This window comes from Sardina pilchardus, chromosome 23 (assembly GCF_963854185.1).
Source record: "Sardina pilchardus chromosome 23, fSarPil1.1, whole genome shotgun sequence".
NCBI lineage: Eukaryota > Metazoa > Chordata > Actinopteri > Clupeiformes > Clupeidae > Sardina > Sardina pilchardus.
In genome coordinates this window covers 1,879,663-1,907,052 of record NC_085016.1, presented here as the reverse complement: position 1 = coordinate 1,907,052, position 27,390 = coordinate 1,879,663, and the positions used below count along the sequence as shown (strand labels likewise).

Below are 27,390 nucleotides of genomic sequence, written 5' to 3'. Positions count from 1 at the left end.
TTGAAAATACACAGGTCAAAAGTCTCAACCCCTTTCTCCAGACTTCCCCCGAAGCCACGCCTCCAGAGTACAGGAACGTGCAATGCTTGTTCACGAGTGGGAGGGAGGAGCAGATTGCAGTTTGATAGATGTATTAGAATCCAATCATCATTAACTGTCCATTCAGTATGATTGGATAATGTTTTTCCTGGATTCTTTGTTCTAGAGGCCACTAAAAATGTTCATTTTTGTGTCAAAACTTTTAATTAATTCAATCAACCCCTAATATACATCCTCATGAACAAACAGGTGAACCCGTAGTCCCATCCACAGCCTTCCTCTTTCTGGAACTGGTTCATTAGCTCGAGGAAACGTGTGGCATTCATAATTACATATGTGGCAAACATGTGCCAATGGCATTCATAATTACATCAGCTGATCTCGATCGTATTTATGTTAAACATGCGAGCTTCTAACGCATTCTGATTTTGATCTGTAATTATTTTTCATGGTATGAAAGAAGTGTGGTCACAGTAAATGTGAAGGTATTATTAACAGAAAAGATTTTAATTAATCACTTTTTAATATTTATATAAAAAATAAGAATATATATTTAGAATTAATTACACACATGTATGTATTAAATCAATTGCCTGGTGCACAAACTCTTATCCATACATAAATCAAATCAATGATATAAATGAGAAAATCGCACAAAAATGTCTTATTGTGTCCTCAAGGCTAAACATTGAGAGCAGTTGTAGAAGATGTGTGAATCACATCACTGAAACTCAGGAAGAACATGCACTAGACTAGAGTACACTGACTGGCAGAACATGCACTAGATTAAAGCAACACTAAAGCACTTTTCCTCTGTCGCACGCTATTTTTTTATCCAGCAAAGAACGATGTCCACAGACAAGGTAGAGTGGCCCCAAGTCAGCCACATGACTTTTCACAGCAATGTGAACTCAGAGAGGCTGAACTAGACTTCACTATCGTTATCGTTTTAAGATTCAAATGTGTAGGCTACTGAAATAAGCCATTTTGACCCGTTACAAGCCATTTCAGATTCTTACAATACAAATACTGTACAATACAGAATACAAGTGTACTGTGCACTCAATCATCAATAAAAAAAAAATACAAAATCAATTACTTTCAAAAACAGATTTTTTTGTCACCCCATTTATTTCATTAAAATAAACGTTTCATGGAGTACTTTTAAGTGATTCTCAGTGTGTTGTACTAGTAGTACTAGTTCAAATAAATAATAATTTTGAATAGTATAAAACCATATAGCTAAGTGTAAGTAAATAATTACAATATGACACAGTACAACACACAGTGCAGTAACCTATGGAAGTGATTTGTTTTTACACGTTTTTGTACGTGCATTTCAGCCTCACCACACATTCATATCCGTAATAATATCAGTGCAAGACTACTGTTACTATAACTTCCCAACTCTCAATCCAATCGTACTCTCTTAACTGTTTGGTAACCCTGACATACAGTAACAGGATGAAGTAAGATAAGATGAGATTCTTGACATGTTTGTGAAAGATTTGCTTCTGTAATACAAAATGAGGAAAAACGAAGAAAAAAATATCTTATAGCCCACTCTTACTACCTGAGCATCAGACTTAGAGGAACCGTATGTAGTGTGTACCAGTATTGTGGCCAAAGCTGGTAATGCAATCACGTTCTTTCAAAACTTTACACATTTTTTATTTGACACGTCTATAGCTGCAGCTGTCGTAACTAGAGCAGAGCTGGCAACCCGGATGCTGAGACACTACTGACTTCATGATTAGTAGATACAGTAGATGCCGAGACACTACTGACTTTTTGAATAGTAGATAGATGCCGAGACACTACTGACTTTTTGATTAGTAGATAGATGCCGAGACACTACTGACTTTTTGATTAGTAGATAGATGCCGAGACACTACTGACTTTTTGATTAGTAGATAGAAGGTGGCGCATCAGGCCAAAACATAACGGGGCAATTGCTGTCGCTAGTTTAACACTCGTTTAGGACGGTTCTGCAGTGCGCCCCCTGCCTGTAATGACAGGCAGAGCACTTACATCTGGCCTGTCTCGGCACGTCCCATACTGTGGTTCTGCATCATGTGCAGTCCCATACTGCGGTTCTGTATCATGTGCAGTCCCATACTGCGGTTCTGTATCAGGTGCAGTCCCATACTGCGGCTCTGTATCAGGTGCAGTCCCATACTGCGGTTCTGTATCAGGTGCAGTCCCATACTGCGGTTCTGTATCAGGTGCAGCGTCTGAATTTGTCCCTGTAGAGCCAATCACAGTTCATTTGTCCCTGTAGAGCGAATCACAGTTCATTTGTCCCTGTAGAGCCAATCACAGTTTGTTGCACCATTTGTGTTTGCTGATCCTAGTGCAGCATAAACTACCACCAAGGTCACCAAGGTCACCAGGTCACAAGGTCACGGCCTGCACTTGATGTTCCTAAGCCCCTGGAGAGTGAGCCGACCTTTGACCTTGAGGGTTCTCTCGGAGGTGGGGCTCATGCGTCGGACGAGCATCTTCTCGTAGAGCAGCGGGTGGTAGGCGCCCAGGGTGCAGGCGTCGTCCTGGTAGTCCTCGTAGTAGTGGCACAGATCCGTCTGCCGCTCCGACGGGACGTACTCGTACACATCCACCCTCTCACATAAGGCCAGCATCACCGTGATGCCTACACACACACACACACACACACAGAGAGAGAGAGAACCACTCAAGATAATATAAATATGGACGAAGCAAGGAGTCAACACTGCACACGGACATCTGGTACTTATTCAAGGATGATATGCTGAACAGTTCAAAAATACAGCATGACTTAATCTATGAGCTGCCACAAAGCAGGACAATTTTTACTGGACAAATAATCGTTCTGTTTTAGTCGCTGTTCTACTTATACTACTATTATTTGTATGGTGTTGTATATTTCTATGTTTGTTGCACGCATTTTCCATGGACAAATGAAATAGACAAAAACAGACCAATCTCCATTTCCCAAATATTCTGAGAACTGAACTCATTAAGTCAACAAGATGATGAGGACCGACTAGACTGAGTTCGGACTGCATCTACTTTTGGTTCACTTGCAGGGGATATTAAGAAGTCACACCCAGCCCAACAGATAGTTTGGATTTATGTCAGCACGTTCCTTTATATTGCACATTAAAACAAACAAACAAACAAACAAACAAACAAACAAATAAACGAACAAAACAACCAAGTTGAGTTCAAACAAACAACCCAAGCTCAAAGGCCAAACTCAAAGGTCACCCCCAATTGTCCCCATGTTTCTGCCCCAGTTCTACAGGTGTTCCCTGATCTGTTTCTGCCCCAGTTCTACAGGCGTTCCGTGTGCTTTCTGCCCCAGTTCTATAGGTGTTCCCTGTGCTTTCTGCCCCAGTTCTACAGGTGTTCCCTGATCTGTTTCTGCCCCAGTTCTACAGGCGTTCCGTGTGCTTTCTGCCCCAGTTCTACAGGTGTTCCCTGTGCTTTCTGCCCCAGTTCTACAGGTGTTCCCTGATCTGTTTCTGCCCCAGTTCTACAGGTGTTCCCTGATCTGTTTCTGCCCTAGTTCTACAGGTGTTTCCTGTGCTTTCTGCCCCAGTTCTACAGGTGTTTCCTGTGCTTTCTGCCCCAGTTCTACAGGTGTTCCGTGTGCTTTCTGCCCCAGTTCTACAGGTGTTCCGTGTGCTTTATGCCCCAGTTCTATAGGTGTTCCCTGTGCTTTCTGCCCCAGTTCTACAGGTGTTCCCTGATCTGTATCTGCCCCAGTTCTATAGGTGTTCCGTGTGCTTTCTGCCCTAGTTCTATAGGTGTTCCCTGATCTGTTTCTGCCCCAGTTCTACAGGTGTTCCCTGTGCTTTCTGCCCCAGTTCTATAGGTGTTCCGTGTGCTTTCTGCCCCAGTTCTACAGGTGTTCCGTGTGCTTTCTGCCCCAGTTCTACAGGTGTTCCGTGATCTGTTTCTGCCCCAGTTCTACAGGTGTTCCGTGTGCTTTCTGCCCCAGTTCTACAGGTGTTCTCTGATCTGTTTCTGCCCCAGTTCTACAGGTGTTCTCTGATCTGTTTCTGCCCCAGTTCTACAGGTGTTCCGTGTGCTTTCTGCCCCAGTTCTACAGATGTTCCCTGTGCTTTCTGCCCCAGTTCTACAGGTGTTCTGTGTGCTTTCTGCCCCAGTTCTACAGGTGTTCCGTGTGCTTTCTGCCCCAGTTCTACAGGTGTTTCCTGATCCTGTTCCACTGTAAGCACCAGGCGCTGGAGAACGGCCACTCGTCCATGCCGTCCAAGACCACGGTGATCCAGCTCAACCGCCGCGCCTACAGCAACGCGCTGGCCAACGCCAACGCCACGGGAGCCCCTCCGCCCCCCCAACCCAACCATCACGAGTGCAGCTCGCCGGAGTCCGACAAGACCAACCCCGCCGAGGAGACCACCCAGCCCCCCTCACCATAACCACCACACAGCTGCGTCTATGTGTGTGTGTGTGTGTGTGTGTGTGTGCATGACGGTGAGAATGTGTGTATATGAGTGTGAATCCATATGTGTGTACAGTATGTGTGTGTGTGTGTGTGTGTGTGTGTGTGTGCATGACGGTGAGAATGTGTGTATATGAGTGTGAATCCATATGTGTGTACAGTATGTGTGTGTGTGTGTGTGTGTGTGTGTGTGTGCATGACGGTGAGAATGTGTGTATATGAGTATGAGTCCATATGTGTGTGTGTAAATACATGTATGTGTGTGTGTATGTGTGTGTGTGTGTGTGTGTGTGCTTCTTGTAAGTTCCTAACCCCCTTGTGGAAAAGTGAAGTCGCAATGTTCCATCAAACATGTCTCAGAGCAGATTCAGCCTCCTGAGTGGAAGTCCAGACTAGACTGTTGTCCCGAGTTACTGACCAGTGCACCTGGCGATAGACCTGCAGTGCTTCATGTCTTATTATGGGCTGTGCATTCTTTTGTTATTATCTCTCATTTCTACACATCGGCTTCATGCTTCCATGTGCTACCTGAACTGACTGGAATGTGAAGTGTGTGTTTCAGTGCACTGCAGGTTTATACAATAAAAGTGTTACAACACCCAGATGGAGTCGTCAATGTGGGTACTTAAGTGTTATGTCCTTGCTGAAGATTTCCTGCGTTTTATTGAATTGGCTAAAGGGCTTCGAGATCGGTGTTCCTTTGAATCCTTAACTCAGAACTATGTGTGTTGGTGTAAGTGATGGAGTGAGTGAGGTTGGGTGGCGGAATTTAAACGACTCTCTTGCCCATGCTTGAGTCCGGCGTTCTAATGTGAGTCCTATAAGGGGAAGGCCATCAACCAAACACGACGAAGGTAAAAAACATCACTCCAGCTAAACTGAAGTGATGAAGCTAACCGCCATCACTAAGGCCATGGCTACCTTAACTCAGAGGCATGCGTCTTGGTTGAAAGTGAATGTGTGTTTGCTCTCTTTAAAAAAAAAAAAAAAACAAGGGATCATGAAGATACCAATGCCCCCCCATGAAGTACCCAAAACATGAGGCCGGATCTGGCCCCGGGGCCTCATGTCTGCCACCCCTGCTCTAGATTATCTCTGGGGAGAGTGTACGCAGGCCCTCCTATGCCAGTTCATTCGAGCGGTACCTAAAAACATAACCAATGATCCCCGTCTGAAAGTTGGTCAGAGGCTACAATGCTGACCCAGACTGCTCTGCTATGCTGGGGGCAGCTGTGGCCTACTGGTTAGGGCTTCGAGCTTGTAACCAGAGGGTTGGCGGGGTTGGCGGTTCGATCCACGGCTGAAGTGCCCTTGAGCAAGGCACCTAACCCCCCACTGCTCCCCGAGCGCCGCTGGTTGGGCAGGCAGCTCACTGCTCTGGGTTAGTGTGTGATTCACCTCACTGTGTGTTCACTGTGTGCTGTGTGTGTTCACTAATTCGGTTAAATTTGGTTAAATGCAGAGACTGAAATTCCCTCACGGGATCAAAAAAGTATATATTCTATTCTATTCTATTCTGAAACTTAAACAACTTAAAAAAAAAATGAAAAGCTACAGAGGGTTCAGGATGTGCTATAGTTTAGCTGTCTAACTGAGACTACTATCAAAATCAGCTGTCCACCAGCATACAACACAATAGTCAGTTCCTCTGTACCGTTCCTCTTCAGTTGATTAGCTTCTATAGCGGCGATAACTAATCCTAGTCATTCATTGTGGCACTGTTGCCTAAAGGATATCTAAAAAACACAGGAACGGCTACACGAATCAGAGCCTATACGCTCTATATAGAGCACATGGCTGACTGGAAGTAAGTAGGTAAGTAAGTAGGAAACATTTCTGCACATTTTCTAGCACAGAAGGCCACTCAAAAGTGCTTTGCACGAACACACAGACAAACACAACATAAACAACCAAGCCCAGTCCTTAACTGTGAGTGGCCCCACTGGCCTCTGCCTCACCTATGAAGCCAGACGAGGGGGGGTTGGGCTGGATGTCCTGGATGGTGTTCCCCTGGATGAAGTCCCACAGTCTCCAGATGTAGCCCGGGTGGACGATGTAGAAGGGCTCGTTGGGGTCCAGCTGCCTCCGCTCCTCATATGGGGTAAACAGGTCGCTGTCGGGCTCTTGGTACCACTAGTGGACAACAGGACATCAGGACTCTGAGTTTACACTCCTCATATGGGGTGAACAGGTCGCAGTCGGGCTCTGACTTGGTGGTACCACTAGTGGCAGGACAACAGTTAACATTCCTAGCCGCAAACAATTGCATTACTCTATCCCACCCATCGTGTCTATTTATGTGCAATGTGCATATTATTCTTATACATAGCCTTATTCTACTGCCCTTCATTCTATTCTTACTCTTCTGTTTTTTTATTTATCTTTTTTCATGATTTATTTGTTTGAGTGTTTGAATGTACTTTCAGAGCAGAGTTAACCGGAGTCAAATTCCTTGTTTGTTTACGCAAATCTGGCCAATAAAGCTGATTCCGGTGAGTTTACAACATGATGGTTGTAGAGAGAGAGAGAGAACGATTCCCCTAAATAGAAAATAATTAGTAAACAATTTGAATGGAATTGGAATATTCCCAAACTAGCAGTTTGAAGATTTATATTGCAAGGCTTATCAAAATAACAATTGTTTTTCCCCTCAAAACTTTAACGAGTCTCTGCTGCCTGCCTTCTTTTAAAATATCACAGTTAGGTTCATATGTCTATATTATTTTCAACATTTATGAAACATATGGTGGTTAGTGTTGGTTACATAAGATTACAATCCGGCTGTGCTTGAGTTCTGACACGAGGGAACTTGAGGAGTGTGTGTGTGTGCATCTCTCGCTCCTTCTCATCTCCAAGTGGCGGCTGCTGTGCCAGAGGCGTGTCGGCCATCTTGATTAATGCTGAGGCCCATTTGTGCAGACGAGGAAAACAACATCTGTTCACATTTTAAGTCCTTTCAGCAAACACAGGCAGGCAGCCACACACACGCACACATTCACGTACGCGCACACACACACACACACACACACACACAAACACACACACACACACACACATTCACGTACGTACACACACACACACACACACACTCACACACACACAGCAGATTTCATCCTCACGTCTAGATGTGGATGTTTTGTCACATCCCAGGTCGGGATATGCCTGCATACTCCTGATTTCTCCTGATAGTGCTATGCTTTATGGACATACTCCTGATTTCTCCTGATAGTGCTATGCTTTATGGACATACTCCTGATTTCTACTGATGGTGCTATGCTTTATGGACATAGGCTACTCCAGACAGAAGCTACAGCCCCCGGGTCACATCTAAATGCATAACATCTCACAGCTGAGGATATGAAAACGCTTCCTCTGGGGCTTTCCCAAGATCTATAAAGGACACAGGTCTAATAAGATCTACAAAGGACACTCATTGAATAAGATCTATAAAAGAAACTCCTATAAAGGAAATTTAATAACATCTACAAAGAACACTCGTGTAATAAGATCTACAAAGAACACTCGTGTAATAAGATCTATAAAGGACACTCGTATAATAAGATCTATAAAGGAGACTTGTCTAATAAGATCTATAAAAGACACCTCCATATGAGATCTTCCTCGACTGTGGGTTTCCCAAGATCTATGAAGGACACTCGTCTAAGCATTCAGTGAAACTCAGTGATGTGCTGTGGTCATTTTTGTGGATCAATAATTCACTTGATGGAAACTCGATCAGACAAACAAAAGTATTGACATGGCAATTACAGTAGTAGGCTACATGCTTTTGCACAATATTGCTATCTTAAACATTACACATGGGCAGATGAATTGTAACTACAACATTGCATATTGTGCATAGAGGAAAAAAGGAAGTAAAATACGACCACCAGGTGTACATGGAGTTTTGAAAAAGTTGATTTTGCAAATGACAGTTAGGTGTGCATATTTATAGGCCAAAGGCATTTCCAGAGTCACAGAAAACAACATTAAGCTAGTAGTAACTTGGAGACAAAAGACACGTTTTATGTAAAGAACATTACACTAAAGCCCAGCTCATTTGCATTTCAAAGTATCTGCACTGGTTCTGATTCTGAACATTTCAACCTGAAATCCTCTAGGAACAGATCGAAAGGGTCTATACAGTAAATATAATATCATATATTATAGAGTTTATCTATTTATAGGCCTACACTAAATGGTCTATACAGTAAATATAATATCATATATTATAGAGTCTATCTATTTATAGGCTTACACTAAAGGGTCTATACAGTAAATATAATATCATATATTATAGAGTCTATCTATTTATAGGCTTACACTAAAGCAATAACAATTGTGTGACAAGCAAAGATTTAGTGTGTAAGCAGTAGGGGAAAAAGTAAACTTGGCTTTGAATGGCTAAACTTCATTCACATCGGATGAAAAAATCCAGACAGAACATGTGTAGACACTTGCTCCCTTTCTGGAATAGAACTACTTGGAATAGCATCGGAATAGAACAGGAATAGCATTGGAATAGAACTACTTGGAATAGCATTGGAATAGAACAGGAATAGCATTGGAATAGAGCTACTTGGAATAGCATCGGAATAGAACAGGAATAGCATTGGAATAGAACTACTTGGAATAGCATTGGAATAGAACAGGAATAGCATTGGAATAGAGCTACTTGGAATAGCATCGGAATAGAACAGGAATAGCATTGGAATAGAGCTACTTGGAATACAGTAGCATCGGAATACAACAGGAATAGCATCGGAATAGAACAGGCCGAGCAGGTGATTAAATCAGTTTGTGCTGTGGCCTGTAGACTGGACAAGTCATTAGTGGCCCCACACTCACAACACGGCCTGTTACAGCACTTTCATTAAAACACAATCAAGGCTAGAGCCATCCTGGCAACTACTAATTCCCTTTACTGTGAAACGCAGCTTAATCAAAGCCAGCCCAGTAGCTGCCTCTCACACACTCAGTAAACAAAGACAACAGGACCGCCACTCTCTCGCTCTGTGTGTGTGTGTGTGTGTGTGTGTGTGTGTGTGTGTGTGTGTGTGTGTGTGCGTGTGTGTCTGTGCGTGTGTGTGTGTGTGTGTGTGTGTGTCTGTGCGTGTGTGTGTGCGTGTGTGTGTGTGTGTGTGTGTGTGTCTGTGTTTGTGTGTGTGTGTGTGTGTGTGTGTCTGTGCGTGTGTGTGTGTGTGTGTGTGTCTGCATGAGAGAGAGAGAGAAGGAGGTTGAATCCAAGAGTGAGATTAAAAAGAAAAACCCAAAGAAGAAGAACTTTGACTCAGAGAAACGTCCACAGAAGAGAGAGGGAAAGAGAATCTCAAAGCCACAAGAAAGCACCATCCTCACAGAGAGACAGAAAACACACTCACTCACACACCCTCAGCAAGTCTACATTGTATGGTGAAAAACATACACAGTATGTATGCGTGTGTGTGTGTGTGTGTGTGTGTGTGGTAACTCACCCTCAGCAGATCCATATTGTATGGTGAAGGGTCCCATGCTAGCAGAGTAATGTTCCTGTAGAGGGCGCTGGTGGTGAACTCATATTTCGGCTGGACCATAATCTGTTATGATTATATGATGGTGTGTGTGTGTGTGTGTGTGTGTGTGTGCAAATCAAATAATTAAAGATTTGCCCGCCAAAAAAATGATAAAATAATAAGTGAATCTGCCGTTGCCCTCATGTTGGAAGGTGGAGGGTGAGTTTGCTCACCTGGGAGTTTACGAGGCGGATGGTGGTTTTGGTGCCCACGTCGTTTTCAAACCCTTCTGTGGGGGCGCCGTTAAAGCGCAACACTGCGTCATGGGCATCTGAGCGGGCACAGAAACAGCAGAAAAACACAAACCTGTAACCTCTCAGACCGTTACGGCTCAACTCACTCTTATGAGAATTACAGAAAAAGATGCAAGTTACAAGATGAACTGAATTCTCAGGTCACTGGAACTTGGAGCCATTGCATTTGTTTGTGTGAAAAACAGCTCATCTCAGCCTGAAACACATCCACAGTTACTGCAGATCAGGCTCACAAGTACTGTGCTCCATATAGTGCTATTCTTATTGGCCAGTAGTCACTCACAGTTATGGTGGAATTTGTATGACAGATGCAATGCACCAAATTAACCACTAGGGGGAAGCACAAAACAAATATTGAGCAGGATATGACTGTTGAAGAACCCACGAATGGAAAAATAGATGTCTCCGAATCTAGAATCTATTTCAATTAAACCAGATTAAAATACAATTACATATCCTAAATATAACAAATACATGCTATAAAATAACAATTACAAACAAAGTATGAGCACTGAAAAAACAGAAAAATGGCATGTAGCCATTTTTGTATTAAAGGCTTTTTATTGAATAGGAGGTGCCTCAACTTTTCTGTTTTTTCATGAAGGTATCTTAGGCCCTTTTTTGAAGAGCACTCAAAAGATATCTGACCCAGAGTAGTGTTCCTTTCTCTCCTTTTTCTCTAAAGTATGAACACTATCAGCAAAAATAAGACTGCAAAAATACTATGACCTTCCCACGGTCAATACTGGTCACAACATGTTGCTCCTGCTGAGAATACTCCTGCGCTATATCCACTAGAGTGGCTGCCTTGCCCTGTTAATATCCACTTTGCCAAGTTTTATCTAACAAAAAAAAACTTGAAGGTTGCATTCAAGGTCTTTCTGAGCTCTGAAGCAGGTGTCTTTCATTGGCTGTCGGGACGTGTACAGCACTCCTGCCTCAACACTAGCAACAATCAGGCTTGTGCTTCAGGGCACCTTCTGAGAAGCTTCCCATGTGAGTGAGGGAGAGAGGAGGGAGAGAGGAGGGAGAGAGGAGGGTGAGAGGAGGGAGGGAGGAGGGAGGAGGTGAGGACGTGTGTTTACATGTAACAGTTCAGGGCACCTTCTGAGAAGCTGCCCATGTGAGCGAGGGAGAGAGGAGGGTGAGGACGTGTGTTTACATGTAACAGTAAAAGTGATTCAACACTGGGATTTTGCTCAAAATAGCTTCCCCCGCCCCCCAAATCAATCATGTTTTCTTATTAACATGCCTATTCGTTATGCAGGTGCACAGTCCACAGAAGACAATTGGCTACAAAATCCACGTACTGTAAGTGTATAAGGAGCATCATACTACGTACTTCCGCTCAATTTCATTTCTCCTCATACACTGTCTGGTATAGCTCTTGTGCAGTAGAAACAAAGCGCAGCCTACTCTATGAAGAAGAGAGTCTCCAGGCTATGTATCTCATCAACTAAGCCATCACAATTAGAGTAGAGAATGCATTGTGTTGAGTGCAGGACAGGCCCTTAAGGGGCATAAAGAAGTTGTGCATACCGATACTAACAATCAGTCAAAATTAGTTTGAAATAGGTCTGCTCAATTATGGCAAAAATAGCGACATATATTCATTTAGCAGACACTTTTTATCCAAAGCGACTTACATATACAGTATCAATTATATTTCGAGGGCTACTGTCCTTGGAGCACTTGGGGCTAGTTGCCTTGCTCATAGGCACAATGGTAGAAGTACCATTTTTCAGGCTACTCCATGCTAGCCCAGCTCCTTAACCACTACACTACCGCCGGCCCATATTATCCACTATCAAGCATCCCTCCACTCCTCCTCTGAGGGCACACACAGAGACTCACCGACGTCCTCTCCCAGGTACACACACTTCTCCTCTCCACACACACACACACACACACACACACACACAGACTCACCGACGTCCTCTCCCAGGTACACACACTTCTCCTCTCCACACACACACACACACACACACACACAGACTCACCGACGTCCTCTCCTGGGCACACACACTTCTCCTCTCCACACACACACACACACACACACACACACTTCTCCTCTCCACACACACACACACACACACACACACACACACACACACACACAGACTCACCGATGTCCTGTCCCAGGCCAGAGTGGAGGATGGCCCCAGCGGAGGCGACCACAGCGCAGGTCTTGAGACGCGCTCCGTACAGCTCCTTCAGGGTCCTGCTCGGCATCATCTCCTCCCAGCGGCGCGCGGAGAACGGCGGCTCCCTGGCGTCCAGCGTGAGGCCGAACAGCTGGCGCCTGAGGCGGCACAGCAGCTGGCGGCGGGAGCGGGTGAGCACGCGGCGGCCGCGGAAGGCCACTCCGTAGCGGTTCAACTCCACGTGGTCCCTCATGGCGCGGCGCAGGCGGGCGCTGAGCATGAGCTCCGACACGCGTCCCCGCCGCAGCTGCTCGGCCACCGCCCACGCCGCGCTCCAGTCGTCCCCGGGCCACATCCGCTCCTCGCTCGCCTCCGGCCGCCTCCGGTACGGCTCCGGCCACACACCGCTCTCCTGCGCCGAGCCGTTGTGAGGGACGACGGGGCTACAGTCCTCCTCTATCTGCGTGAGGGAGATGAAGATGAGGAAGAAGAGGACGCAGGCCAGCAGGTACAGCTGCTTCCTGTGCCTCATGACTGAACTCGCACAGCTCCTATTCAAGACCTGCAATGAGAAATAAGATCACAACGCAGAGCAAAAGTAAAGTGTATTGCTTTTGTCTTCATCGCTCTTCTCAAGTCTTCACCGCATCACTCTTCATACTTGAAAATCAGGTTCTACACACCTCAACGGAACAGTACCTGTGACCCTGTTTTGCTTTCAACACTGGAAGTTATTTGGCAGCAGCACAAGATCAAGATAACAGTCAAATCATATGACCAGATACAGTAGACAAGACACAATAGCGTTCTCTTTCAACTGTAAAAAGATGTCCGAGTGTTAAACAAAACAACACCAGTGATGACAGTGGAATAAAATGCTGAACCAGTTAAGTAAGTTGTATATTTAGGAGCTCAAGAGGAAGAATGGCAGCAGTGTTCTTCTCTGTTTTCAATAGCTCTACACTTTGTGCACAACAGGTTAGATGGTTTAATTGCATTCCTATTGTGTATCTTACACTATATGGCAATAAATCTAACCTTGACCTCAATCATTGTTCCCAATTTCTCAAGGACAAGATTGTTGTTCAAACAGCACAGCTCACTCAAAGTGAAAGTGCATTCAACCTAGGTCTACCATAACATCGTAAAGACATACACTTCCATTCAAAAGTTTGGAGTTGTGTAAATATATCCTTGTTTGATTTTTTTTTATCATAATTTGTTTCCAAAATGACATGTTAACACATTAAAGACTTACTAACACCAAATGTTCCTTCAAGAAATGTATCTATTTTTAAAATGTAGGCTGCACAATGCTTAATAGGGTGCTATTGGATACCGGCATCAAGGTTCCATTAATGGTCACATCACATGACACCAACAGAAACTAACACCACAGCTAGAACAGTAGGATACTCCCCCTCTTTTCTTCCTGCCACCATCAGGTTATTAAATGAGGAGCAAAGTCAGGAGTAGGTGGTCAGCTCATTGTGTTGTTGGGTGCTCCCAGGTGCAGGGCTGTGGTTACCGACAGGCTGAAATAAATGTGAATGTGAGTTGTGTGTGTGTGTGTGTGTGTGTGTGTGTGTGTTTGATTACTGCTGAATATGAAGTGTGTTTCTGTATCTACTTTGCTGCTATTTAGGATTATACTTCTGTATTATCTTTATGATCTAATTATACAGTATAAGACTGAGGACTGTCAAACTGAATTGTCCATTTGGGGATAAATAAAGCTTTCTGATTTGAAACTGCATACTGTCAGTGCCTACCTTCAGGAGGGGGCTACACACACACACACACCTGGCCAGGTGAGTGGTTCATCTGAACAAACTCTATTGACTATCCTTATCTGACATCAACACTCGTGCATTATACTGTAGCTAACTGTACTCTCTGTGCATACAGTAGATTGACTTACACATAGACCGATTACAGTCTGGCAGTTGAGAGCACACCTTGTCCCAGGTGTGGTTTGAACATAGTCAGACCTGTCCAACAAGAATTTGAGAGCAGAGTTTCATTTTTTCATTTGACACATTAAAAGTCTAAACTCAAAATACTTAGCCGTTTTTAATCATTCAGCTTTATCTGGGAAGTTAATTACACCTTTTTCTGTGGTGTGACAAGTGACAAACTCAGCCCACATATTTGTTTTCGTTTAACAGGGACTTTAAGAGTGGGTCCTGGCAGCCTGGCCCCCATTCCTATTGACACACTTAATAAAGGCTTGAGCAGAGACAGCCCAGATCAAACCAGGCACATGGGGAACAAAGGGAGGCTCACAGGCTGTTTGATAACCTCTCTGTGTGAACTCTGAACTCTGGTGCTGTCTAGTGCACCAGCCTGTTTTCCTAAGGTTGGAGCGGAACCAACGCATCATCAACATGTGCCCATGCCATGACACACACTCTGGTTCACAGGAAAAACTACTTTCTGTGCAAGCTCCCAACCAACTTTTCAGCTGTGTGTGTGACTGTTCGCTATATGTTTGTACTTTAAACAGCCTGTAGGCTATACTTTAACATCAGTACAGATACAGAGCCCTGGACTGGCAAAAAGTGCACTTCAAGAACAGGTTTGTCCCCTCAGCCATCACTGCACTAAACAACCTCTGGTGACAATAATCCATCCCCTCTATTCTTTGTTGTCTGCACTGTCCACTTTTGCTTGCACGGTGTGAGGAAGTGAGGGGAACTAGAGGGGAGGGGGGGTATGATGTGTGTCATAGTATATGTTATACAGTATGTGATGTGTGATGTGTGATATGTTATATGTATGAGACTGTGATGTGAACATCAAATGCTGCTGTCTTTTGGGGCAGCCATGGTGTACTGGTTAGCGCACCGGGCTTGTAACCGGAGGGTTGCCGGTTCGATCCCCGACCAGTCCACCATGGCTGAAGTGCCCTTGAGCAAGGCACCTAACCCCTCACTGCTCCCCGAGCGCCGCTCGTTGGGCAGGCAGCTCACTGCTCTGGGTTGTGTGATTCACCTCACTGTGTGTTCGCTGTGTGCTGTGTGTTCACTAATTCGGTTAAATTGGGTCAAATGCAGAGAACTGAATTTCCCTCACGGGATCAAAAAAGTATATATTCTATTCTATTCTATTCTATTTTTTTAATGGAATGGAATGACATGTGTGAAGAAGAATATCCTTTATAGGACAATAGACTATGTGCAGTATTTAGTCAAGCAGTATTTTATGCGACATGCTAAGGCAGCCCCTTTAGGCTATTTATAACGTTTTAACCAGTATACCAATCTACCTTGCTCTTTTCCAGCTGACTTTGCTCCCCTGGCCCTGCTGCCTTCATCTTTTCCCTATATGAAAAACAACAACAAAAGAGAACTATTTTATATCCATGAAGTCCTGTTTTAGGGAAACAACTAATCCGTGGTGCTACTACCAGCAACAATCATAAAAACTGAAAAGTCCTCTGACTACAGACGCTCTCCTGTGCAGTCAAAATGTGTGCGTCTCTCTTTCTGTTTAGTTCCAAGCTGAAGTTGAACAAATACACGAATTCGTTTGTTTTACAGATATAAATACAGGAACAAATACAGAAATTCCTTACACGAACTCGTTTGTTCAACAGATATAAATAGTTCAGTGTCATGCAGTCATATAGCCTACAGTACTGTAGGCTACAGTGCAGTTATGAAAATTAGGCTACGATCAACTGGTGAGGCAAGCCGCGCTCAAAGGACGAGCCGTTTAATCCCAAGAGTGAAAGTGTTATCAAGCATAGTCTATCTGATAATGAGAGGCGTGGTTGTGACCTATTATGTAAATGTTTTTAAATCATAGCCTTATGACCCATAGGCCCTAGTCTATGACAATCTAAAGTAAGGAACCAGAGAGAAGGAAGAACGGTGGAAACTAACTACATTTCCATATAGCCAATTAAAACCCAAGTCATTCAAATGGACTCACGCAGCGATCTCATTTTAGAAAGGAAGAAGGTTAACGTTCTCCTCAGCTGAATAGGCTATGGCTAACAAAAGAGTGAACACGTGTCCTGCGTTAAAAGTTGGTCAATCATTTAGGTTTTAATAGCATGATCAAGTTCCAATTTCATTTCCTGAAACAGTAGGCTAAGCGTCTCACCTGGCGTAAGAACGAACTTCTTGACCGCGGCGTTATCGACATTCAGTTCAGCTCCGGTTCCAACAGGACTATCTGTGAATATGTCGCATTTCCGACGCTTGTGTAGGCTACAATTTACACCTGTCGTACATTAAAGTCGCTCTGTAGGCCTACTCTTCACTGCACAACTTACACCTGCTTTCCATTGTGGACTCTTCGCTGTGCTAAACTGTCTGTGCTCTAGGAGGGCGTCATAAGGAGAGTCAGCCTAATGATTAAACTGAAAGTAGGCTAGACGATGATATGCAAACAATTGGTCGTAATAAAAGCTCTTATTGTATGAGTCATGAGAAGGAGGAAATGGCAGGCTATGAAGATGGGGAATTCAACCAAGTCAAGTCAAGTCATATTTTATTTATATAGCACATTTAAAAGCAACAGCATTGCACCAAAGTGCTTTACATAAACTAAATAATAATAAACCAAGCAGTGAAAACCTGTATGATTTGCATTGAGCTCAATGAGCATCAAACAGGCTAATAGGGTAACTAAAACACCATGCCAATCTCTAGCTATGGTGAAAGGTATGATGGGGCTATTTTAATTCCAAAGGCCAAGGGAACTTTATCAGGATGCATAGTATCCTGGATCCATGAAATAGCTGGCCTTTGAAAATAAAAGCATAAAAAAAAACATCCTCCTGCTCTTATGGGAATTTAAATGTGAGAGAGGTATGTATTACTGTAACTCGTCTTAGTTAAGGGAATAACGTAGTTTAACATGGAAAAAAGGTGGAGTGTTCCTTTAAGGCAAATTAAGATATATATATATATATATTAAAAAAAAAACGTGCATAGTTCACCTTTAAATAATCCCAAGTTCATTTACAGTACATAGCACATCTCATGAACAGGCACAATTCAATGAGCTCTGCATGAACAACTGTGCTAGATCATGGTAAAGTTTGAAGTGAGAAGACATTCTGCCATTTTAATTCTTTATTTGGATTGACAAGTAGGATAAGATCCAAATTTACCTTAAAACACAATACAAACAGACACACACACTCTCTCTCTCTCTCTCTCTCTCTTTCACACACACACTCTCTCTCTCTCTTTCTCTCTCTCTCTCTCTCACACACACACACACACACAAAGCCATTCTCTCTGTGCATTTCAGAAATTAGAGAAAGAATCAGCATCTTGCTCGGAGAGGCAAGGTCCGGTTGAGGTGCTTCATGTGTTTCAGTCTTCCCACTATGCAGAACAAAAGATCTGACAAAATAAAAGTCCCAGGGGAGGCCATGACGGTCACCACATACTCATGGGTGCGTTATCTGCTCTGCCCACAAATAGGTCAATCTTTGGGCCCGGCTGCATCTTTTGTCTCAACGCTCTCTCTCCCACACCAGGAGCTACACTGCCCATGCTCCATTCACCCCACTAGTGCTCATAAAGGTGCTTAAAGGGACACTTGACCGATTAGCATTAAAGGGACACTTGACCGATTAGCATTAAAGGGACACTTCACCGATTAGCATTAAAGGGACACTTCACCGATTAGCATTAAGCTTTGTATCTTTAGAAAGAGAGTCATGTTTTTGAATGGTCGTGCATCATCCCCTCAGTTTGCCTTGAGATGGGAGAAATAGGGATTTCAATGAAACCCATGAATAGGACTTCCTGCTTTCAATTATGTAAAATGATGATTTTTACATAATTGAAAGCAGAAAGTCTAACATTGAAATCCGTTTTTCTAATCGGTGAAGTGTCCCTTTAATGCTAATCAGTGAAGTGTCCCTTTAAATGGTTATTTAGATCTCTGGATGGTTCCATGGAGAAGTCAAAAAAAGTTGAAAATCCACACACATCCTTAGTTAAGGAAAATTATTTTTTGACTGGGTGCAGGATCAAGAGATATAAGCTATACAAAAAGATCAAGTTGTCCGCACACCAGTGTATAGCTGATATTTATTTGTCAAGCAACGTTTCGAGCCACTGGCTCTTCCTCAGGCTACTTTTTCCCATGGGGAGTCAAACCTCTGTGTTGAACGACTGCATCAGGTGAATTGGTCCCTCGATGGTTCTTTGAAGCACTGAAAAAGGTTCTTCTACAGTATCTATGGCACCGCTCTGAAGAACTGGTACTGGCCATTATTCCTTTTGAGTGTGTGGCCAGACTGAAAGCCCATGCACCGGACATATACTCTGTGGCATTTAAATGGCCGGCAGGAGAGTAATAGGGTTATAATGCGCTGACCGCTGACCACACAACACAATCAGGCCTGTTCTTACACACACACACACACACACACACACACAACACACATTCAGGCCTGTTCTTATCCATTATGGCCTCTGGACTTATCTAATCTGCCTGCAGAGAGTCATGTCCTGCTGAAGTGTTTAGCAAACAGAGAGCATTTCACACTATACTCGGCTACACACACACACACACACACACACACACACACACACACACACACACACACACACACAATTTGTTTGTCACAACACACAAGCTGTTTATTGCAGTTTATTATGCAAAGTTTTTGGTTGGGTTCCCATGCCGATCTCCTGGTGCTGGTGTTCCTAGCATTCCTTTCTGGCATCCTGGGAAAGCGTTTTCCTGCACTGTGACGCCTACTGCATACATCCCCACTCCAATTCCATCCCCTTTACATCCCAACTTCAATTCCATCCCCTATACATCCCAACTCCGATTCCATCCCCTATACATCCCAACTCCGATTCCATCATATCCCAACTCCAATTCCATCCCCTATACATCCCAACTCCATTTCCATCCCCTATAGGCTACATCCCAACTCCAAATCCATCATACTGTACATCCCAAACTCCAATTCCATCCCCTATACATCTCAACTCCAATTCCATCATACATCCCAAACTCCAATTCCATTCCCTCTACAGCACATCCCAAACTTCAATTCCAGCATACATCCCAACTCCAATTCCACCACCTAATACATCCCAATTCCAATTCCACCTACTGTATACAGTATATCCCAAACTCCAATTCCATCACCTCCATGCTGTCTCCTTGATGACGCAACACAGTTTGCCTTGTACGTCCGACACTTATTGCAGAGACTTGTGCGGATGCCGCCCGCCACCATCACCACCGTTTTCAACTCCATCATGCTGAGCCACCTCCGCCCTGACATTATGCACACACGGCTCAGTCCTCAACACAGGCCTCTCAATGAAGCCCTTGTTCAGTGCGTTGAGAACAACACGGTGCTCAATAGAGTCTGCTTTGTAGTCGCCATGGGAACTCTCTCGTTTTATTCAATCAGGGTATTCATACAGTTCCGGCATGTTGCCGTATCACATGGATGAAGCTGGATGCCAATCCTTTTTTTTTTTTAAAGATTTATTTTTGGGCTTTTTATGCCTTTATTTGGACAGGACAGTAGAGAGAATGACAGGAAGTGAGTGGGAGAGAGAGTCGGGGTGGGATCTGGAAAGGACCACGGGGCGGGAATCGAACCCGGGTCGCCAGCGTACGGTGCAGGTGCCCCAGCCAGTTGCGCCACTGCCGGGGCCTGAATGCCAATCCTAAGGCCTTACCCGCGATGAGCATGTGCAGTTGATTACTGCAAGTGAGGTCAGAATGACTCCGAGACAACTGGTGTGAGACTATTGACAGCCAGTCCCCTCAGTCTCAGCTCACACTAGCCCCACTCCCAACATGACTACAGAGATATCACTTCTCTTTCTTTGTCTCATCTCTCTCTTCCTTCCTTCCCTCCCTCCCTCTCTTCTCTACCTTTCTCTCTTCTCTTCTCTGCTCTCCTTCCCTCTCTCCTCTCTGCTTGAGCGATTGCATATTGTTTCTGATTGAGCTTGATAAAGGTGATAGCCAGACATCTCAAAACCACTGGTTTGACCTTTACAATCACCTGTGCACATCATATAAAGTCATGTCCATGCATTACCTTTGGTCATAGTCATTATCATATTGTCAGAGCATTTTTTTTTAAATTGGGCTCCATGTCCATGACATTTATCAGACGATCTACCAGAAATAGAGAGCCACCTAAATGACCCCATTCATGGGCATCACATTGCCTAAAGCAAAAGGTATGGTGGGCACATAATGAATTAAGATTATTAAGCATGAGCGTGAGGATTTCTTTTCTGACAAAAATGAGGTCATCATTGCTCAAATTCTGATTTGAGCACAATGCCTTAGTTGATGTGATGTTCATGGATGAGAGACTATGAACTCATGTAAATTCCTGATGATTCATAAGGTATGAAGGAATGAATGCATAAATCATGAATTAACTCATGTATGAATTTATGATCATTCATGTGCTGTATCCACCATAAAGTGTTATCAACAATAATAAGAGGCTTTCATAATGTTAAACTGTAGAGATGGCACACGGACCAAGTATCTCTCCTATTGTGAGGTCTTGTTGTTGTTACACACCAACCACATTGTCTACTAAGGTCTTTTTTTGTGTGTTTGTCTTTCAAAGTAAATTCTCACAAAAGATGAAACAATAAATGATGTTAAATTGCTATGCATGAGTCCCATCTCCACATGTTTAGTGTATTTACTGTAATCGTTCTTTAAATGACAATGGCCAATACTGCCCCCTGTTGGCCATTGTCATTTATATCTGGAATCGTCATGCATGTCTTTTGACAGTAAAACACATTCCTGGGCAACTTTAATTCACTGTAATCTTTAAACATAACGAGACGTAATGGCAAACAACATTTAGGTTGTTACAGCACAGAGTATGAACATACTTCTGACTTACTGACATACTAATGGCTGACACAGCAGAGGATCACAGGGAAAAGATAACAGTGAGCTTGTCTTTGCATGAATGTAATTTTAATTTGTGTTATTTCATTACACAGCCTGTGCATGTTGTCAGAGTACAACCTTAGCATTTCAGTTATTGCACAAAGATCACAATGTCTCTGCTCCCGTTCTGAGTTTGTAAAGCTCGGTGGAGGTGAGATGGTGTTGTGTACAGCACGGTAGGCGCTTCAGGCGTTCAGACGAGCGCCATAGATCCCATAATTTACTCAAAGCTTAAAGGTAGGGTAGAAGATCCTGGAAAACGATTCCAGCAAAGCTGCATTTTGAAAATACACAGGTCAAAAGTCCCAACCCCTTTCTTCAGACTTCCCCCGAAGCCACACCTTCAGAGTACAGGACTGGCAATGCTTGTTCACGAGTGGGAGGGAGGAGCAGATTACAGTTGGGTAGATGCATCAGAATCCAATCTTCATTAACAGTCCATTCAGTATGATTGGATAGTGTTTTTCCTGGATTGTTCCCTCTAGAGGCCACTAAAACTTTTAATTTTTGTGTCAAAACTTTTAATTAATTGGTTGCAATGGGGGTGTGAAGAGTGTTTCAAGGAATATGTTTAAAAAAAAAATGCTCCAGAGAGCATGCTCCAAAGATCTCCCACCGCACCTTTAACAGTGTCTCTGCATGGCTGTGAATGTTATGCAACGGAAACCAGAAGTGAAGCAGCACAATCCCACCACCCAGCGCGAGTTGCTTGTGCTGATGCACACTCAGGAAACGTCATCAGAAGGAGAATGGCATCAAACCCTTGATGTGTCAGTTCAACTTTGAGCCACAACACAGCAGCAGATACATTCAACAGAGCGGAGCATTATTGCAATGCCTGATGGACCGTTTGATTACATTTGACTAACGTTAGTCTTTCCCTTTCCTTAGGACAGAGCAGAGCATTACTGCAATGCCTGATGGACCGTTTGATTACATTTGACTAACGTTAGTCTTTCCCTTTCCTTAGAAATGTGTCTGACAGAGCTGATAAGAGCACCATGACATGTTTTCATGAGTTTAGACTTTACGTGATGTGTGGGCGTATCTAAGGATAATACGGGTGGGGTTTGGCCATTCTTAAGAGCTATCCGGTTTGATGATGATAACATTTAAAAAAAAAAAAAGAAGAAGAAAACAAAAAGCACAGGTTGCTTGCAGAGATATAATGAAGAGAGTAGTTGTGTGAGACCAGACTTAAGTGCTAAAACACCAGCGAGGTTGCGTCTCCCAGCCAGGCCCCAGGGCCCTTTTAGTACACAGTGGAGGCCATTTTCTCCCGTCGAGTAGCCTGCCTTCAGAAACAACCTGTCTTGGTAGCAAAACATATGCAAACATGCATGCAGTGCTTATTGGGGTACCTTCCCCACGACCATTTCCTTGTCCTGGCAACAGATGTGCCTTCACGAAGCTGCTGTGTGGTCAGAATGATCAGAGGTCTTGAGATATGCTCAGTTGTAGGGAGGCTATGAGGCTATCGGCTGCCCTAAGGAGGCTGTGGTTTCATGATGTCTCCAGAGTGATTTTCAGATGGAAGAACCCATTTGATTTCGTAGCGGCTCTGGATCATCATGGAGGTGGATTCAGGATAATTTTTTCCCCCCTTTTTTTCACTTTCTGTAACATTGCGACAGGGAGCTTGGCCTTTGCGGAGGTCTACTCTCTCCTTGTGTCCTTCCAGTTCATCTTTGACGTCAAACACTGACCCCATCCACTGACGGCCATGTGCCTCTGCTGGACTATGATAATATGTGCATCTCCAGGGTGAACACCTCCTGTCCAACATGGCTCCTAAGACACCAATAACCAACTTCCCACACAGCACCAAGCCCCGATGATGATATGTGACGCGTGCTGTCTCTTGCGGAATATGAATCTCTGAGTCTTTTTTCCCCCCAAAAAGCGCAATTGGTTGAATGAGTCACCTGCTGCACTGCCTGGGCTCAGTGAGGGGCGTGTCCTGTGAGCGGGACTGGCCACTCAGCACTCGAGTGCTACAACTGAGTCAGAGGGTCCGCTGGGCCAAGGTCAGAGCCCAAGGTCAGAGCCCAAGGTCAGAGCCCAAGGTCCGAGCCCAAGGATCCACTGGGCCAAGGATCCACTGGGCCAAGGATCCACAGGGCCAAGGGTCCGCTGGGGAAAGGCCGAGCCCAAGGATCCACTGGACCAAGGATCCACTGGGCCAAGGATCCACTGGGCCAAGGATCCACAGGGCCAAGGGTCCGCTGGGCCGAGGGTCCGCTGGGCCGAGGTCCAAGCCCAGGCGGAGAGCATCATTGCTGGGCCAGCAGGGCGCTCCGGTTGGCCTTCATCTTCTCCAGGCGTTTGGACAGGTGGTTGTTGCTGGCCTCCAGCTCATCGATGCGGTCCAGTGCTGACCGCAGCTACGGAACAAGAGAAGAACAAGAGAACAAGAGTTGAGCTGTGCTATGGGGGAGCTGTGTTACAGGGGAGCTGTGTTATAGGGGAGCTGTGTTATAGAGGGAGCTGTGCTTTAGGGTGAGTTGTGTTATAGGATAGCTGTGCTATAGAGGAGCTGTGCTATAGGGGGGCTGTGTTATAGGGGAGCTGTGTTATAGGGGAGCTGTGTTGTAAAGGAGCTATGTTATAGAGGAGTTATGTTATAGGGGAGATGTGTTATAAGGGAGCTGTGCTATAGGGGAGCTATGTTATAGAGGAGATGTGCTGCAGGGGGGCTGTGTTATAGGGGAGTTGTGTTATAGGGGAGCTGTGCTACAGGGGAGTTGTGTCTGCTAGTGTTAGCCAGGCACAGGTGGAGTCTGGTTGCTAACGTTACCTCTCTCTGCAGCCTCCGCTTCTCCACCTTCAGCTCATCCTCCACCTTCTCGGCGCTCTCAGACGCAGACTTATAACGGGTCACCTGGCCCTCGAGCCGTATGATCTACAAGAAACACCAGAGCGTTTTGATCATCCAAACACAACATTCTCCGCCATTTACACTGCATTGCCTTTGAAATACCTAAGAGTGCATTATTAAAACACACTAGAAATGTGTACATAGAAAATAGAAACCAGACTATGGTACACAGCACTACACAATACATTCGTCCACACTGTATTGAGTATAGGAGCACACACAGTGCATTTACACCCATTCAAACTGTCCTGGACCGCGTTTCCCAGATTCCCCAGAGCGCTCCTCAGAAGTTCTCAGCACTTAAAGGGATATTCCGCCATTTTTGGAAATACGCTCATTTTCCACCTCCCCTCGAGCAAAACAATCGATATTTACCTTGTTCCCGTTCATCCAGCCATTCTGTGAGTCTGGCGATACAACTTTTAGCTTCAGCCTAGCATAGATCATTGAATCGGATTAGACCATTAGCTTCTCGCCTGCTAGCTTCATGTTTAAAAGTGACTAAGATTTCTGGTCATTTTCCCATTTAAAACGTGTCTCCTCTCAAGTTAGAAAGTGCAATAAGACCAACTGAAAATGAAACCTGGCGTTTTTCTAGGCTGATTTGACATGGAACTACACTCTCATCTGGCGTAATAATCAAGGCAACTTGCAAACGTACCATAGGCGCAGTGATATTTTACGCAGCATCTGAAAATAGTCCCCATAGACAACAAGCAGTAGTAGTGCCAGTAGCTGCAAGTTGCCTTGATTATTACGCCAGATGAGAGTGTAGTTCCATGTCAAATCAGCCTAGAAAAACGCCAGGTTTAATTTTCAGTTGGTCTTATTGCACTTTCTAACTTGAGAGGAGACACGTTTTAAATGGGAAAATGACCAGAAATCTTAGTCACTTTTAAACATGAAGCTAGCAGGCGAGAAGCTAATGGTCTAATCCGATTCAATGATCTATGCTAGGCTGAAGCTAAAAGTTGTATCGCCAGACTCACAGAATGACTGGATGAACGGGAACAAGGTAAATATCGATTGTTTTGCTCGAGGGAAGGTGGAAAATGAGCGTATTTCCAAAAATGGCGGAATATCCCTTTAAGAGCATCTCAACCAATCTGGGAAACGCGGCCATTAACTGTCATCCATCACCATGACAGAGTCCATTTCTCACAGTAAACCTGATAGAGAGAGAGGGAGGGAGGGAGAAAGAAAGAGAGGGGGGGGGCTAAATCTCACATTTTGCTCAAGGGCTGCGACCTCCTGCTCTGACTTGACCAGCTTGAATTTGAGGTCACTGATTTGTCGGTTAGCATCTCCTGTGGGGTCAAACAAACACACACATTCAAGCACAGAGTGAGCAGAGAGTGATTTCCATGTTCCCATGAGCAGACGCTGATGTTAAACGCATGCAAATAAAATACAGCACATCTCTGAGGTGCTTTCACACCTGTTTGGCTTTTGGATCACAGGCTGAGACCAATTTTGCATTTGTCCTCTGGTATGCTTTGTGTTCACATTTGGAGCGGAACTAAACCTCTAAACAAGACTATGTGCTACGCTCCACGTTTCTATTCAACTGCTCCTAAACACGCCAGATGTGAAAGCCCCCTGAAACGCCACCAGATGTGTGGTCACTTACTCTGCAGGTCAAGGATATGTGAGTCCATGCCGTTCTGCAGGAGGTCCTCGTCTGTGCCCGGTCCTTCATCGGTGCCGTTCCTCTGAGGCTGGTCCACCTGCGCTTTCAATTTCCTCACCTGCACAGGTGCAACATCCACCCACCCAGGCAGTTTAGCAATACACTTAGAGGAGGTACAACATCCACCCACCAAGGCAGTTTAGCAATACGCTTAGAGGAGGTGCAACATCCACCCACCAAGGCAGTTTAGCAATACACTTAGAGGAGGTACAACATCCACCCACCAAGGCAGTTTAGCAAAGCAATACACTTAGAGGAGGTACAACATGCACCCACCCAGGCAGTTTAGCAATACACTTAGAGGAGGTACAACATTCATCCACCCAGGCAGTTTAGCAATACACTTAGAGGAGGTACAACATTCATCCACCCAGGCAGTTTAGCAATACACTTAGAGGTACAACATTCATCAACCAAGCCAGTTTAGCAATACACTTAGAGGAGGTACAACATTCACCCACCAAGGCAGTTGAGCAATACACTTAGAGGAGGTACAACATTCACCCACCAAGGCAGTTTAGCAATAGACTTAGAGGAGGTACAACATCCACCCACCAAGGCAGTTTAGTATTACACTTAGAGGAGGTACAACATGCACCCACCAAGGCAGTTTAGCAATACACTTAGAGGAGGTACATTCATTTACCCACCAAGGCAGTTTAGCAATACACTTAGAGCAGAGGTTCATTCACCCACCAAGACAGTTTAGCAATAAATTTAGAGGCAGAGGTTCATTTACCCACCAAGACAGTTTAGCAATAAGTTTACAGGCAGAGGCACATTCACCAGTATAGCACTTATTGGGCTGTACTTTCAATGATGGTCCCTTTAAATTAGGGCCCCTGCTGTGTCAATGTACTTCCTCTAGGGGGCGTTCAGGCTCTACTGTCAGGATTATACATGCCTTGAGACAGGTTCTATTGTTATGTTATTGATAAACAGATGCAATTTAATAGAAATGTAATTAGGCCAGTATGGTCTAAAAGTGCCACACTAATACCAGATGTGTCAAAGTTTTGACTCAATTTCTTGTGAAGCAAGCAACTAAAAGCTGAGCCCACGTCTTTATTAGCATCTTCACACTATACACAACGTTAAACATCTACAGTACACAGAGAGAATGTTAAAATCCACTTTTTTTGTGTCCACTACTTTTAAGTGTATTTTTTGGGCTTTTGCATGCCTTTAATGATAGGGACAGTCAAGAATGACAGGAAGTGAATGGGAGAGAGAGAGCAGGCACACCTGACGTTCACAGCAAGATTGAATACAAACACACAACAGCTTGTTACACACAGTAATATAGCGTGACAACTTACCTGGTCCACTAAATTCTCTCTTTCTTCGACTAGCTTTCTTAGTCGGATCTCTGCAATATATGGATAGATGAGATCATTTCCATGCCCATTTAAATTCCATGCATTTCCATGCCTTCTACAATAA

At 44.3% G+C, this 27,390-nt stretch overlaps 1 protein-coding gene across 2 annotated transcripts; it reads right to left on the bottom strand.

The window, feature by feature from the left end:
• Positions 1–265: 265 nt before the first annotated feature.
• Positions 266–16,764, bottom strand: st6gal2b (ST6 beta-galactosamide alpha-2,6-sialyltranferase 2b). 2 transcript variants are annotated; one of them, XM_062527996.1, is made up of 7 exons: positions 16,553–16,764; positions 15,711–15,765; positions 12,425–13,004; positions 10,218–10,315; positions 9,967–10,068; positions 6,451–6,625; positions 266–2,689 (listed from the first exon to the last, which is right to left on the bottom strand). In XM_062527996.1, exons 2-7 carry the CDS (start codon positions 15,756–15,758, stop codon positions 2,442–2,444), a joined length of 1,251 nt encoding a protein of 416 aa, XP_062383980.1. In that variant the 5' UTR covers positions 15,759–15,765; positions 16,553–16,764; the 3' UTR covers positions 266–2,441. The 2 variants fall into 2 exon arrangements, with proteins under 2 accessions (XP_062383980.1, XP_062383981.1); XM_062527997.1 differs by lacking the exon at positions 15,711–15,765.
• Positions 16,765–27,390: the final 10,626 nt, after the last annotated feature.

Bases quoted from the DNA above. Each gene is read 5' to 3' on its own strand.
- st6gal2b (XM_062527996.1), bottom strand. From the start codon at position 15,758: ATGAAGGCAGCAGGGCCAGGGGAGCAAAGTCAGCTGGAAAAGAGCAAG. The intron at 13,005-15,710 runs GTAGATTGGTAT...TTCTCATTGCAG, and splicing joins GTCAGCTGGAAAAGAGCAAG to GTCTTGAATAGGAGCTGTGC. The intron at 10,069-10,217 runs GTGAGCAAACTC...TAATCATAACAG, and splicing joins TCCGCCTCGTAAACTCCCAG to ATTATGGTCCAGCCGAAATA.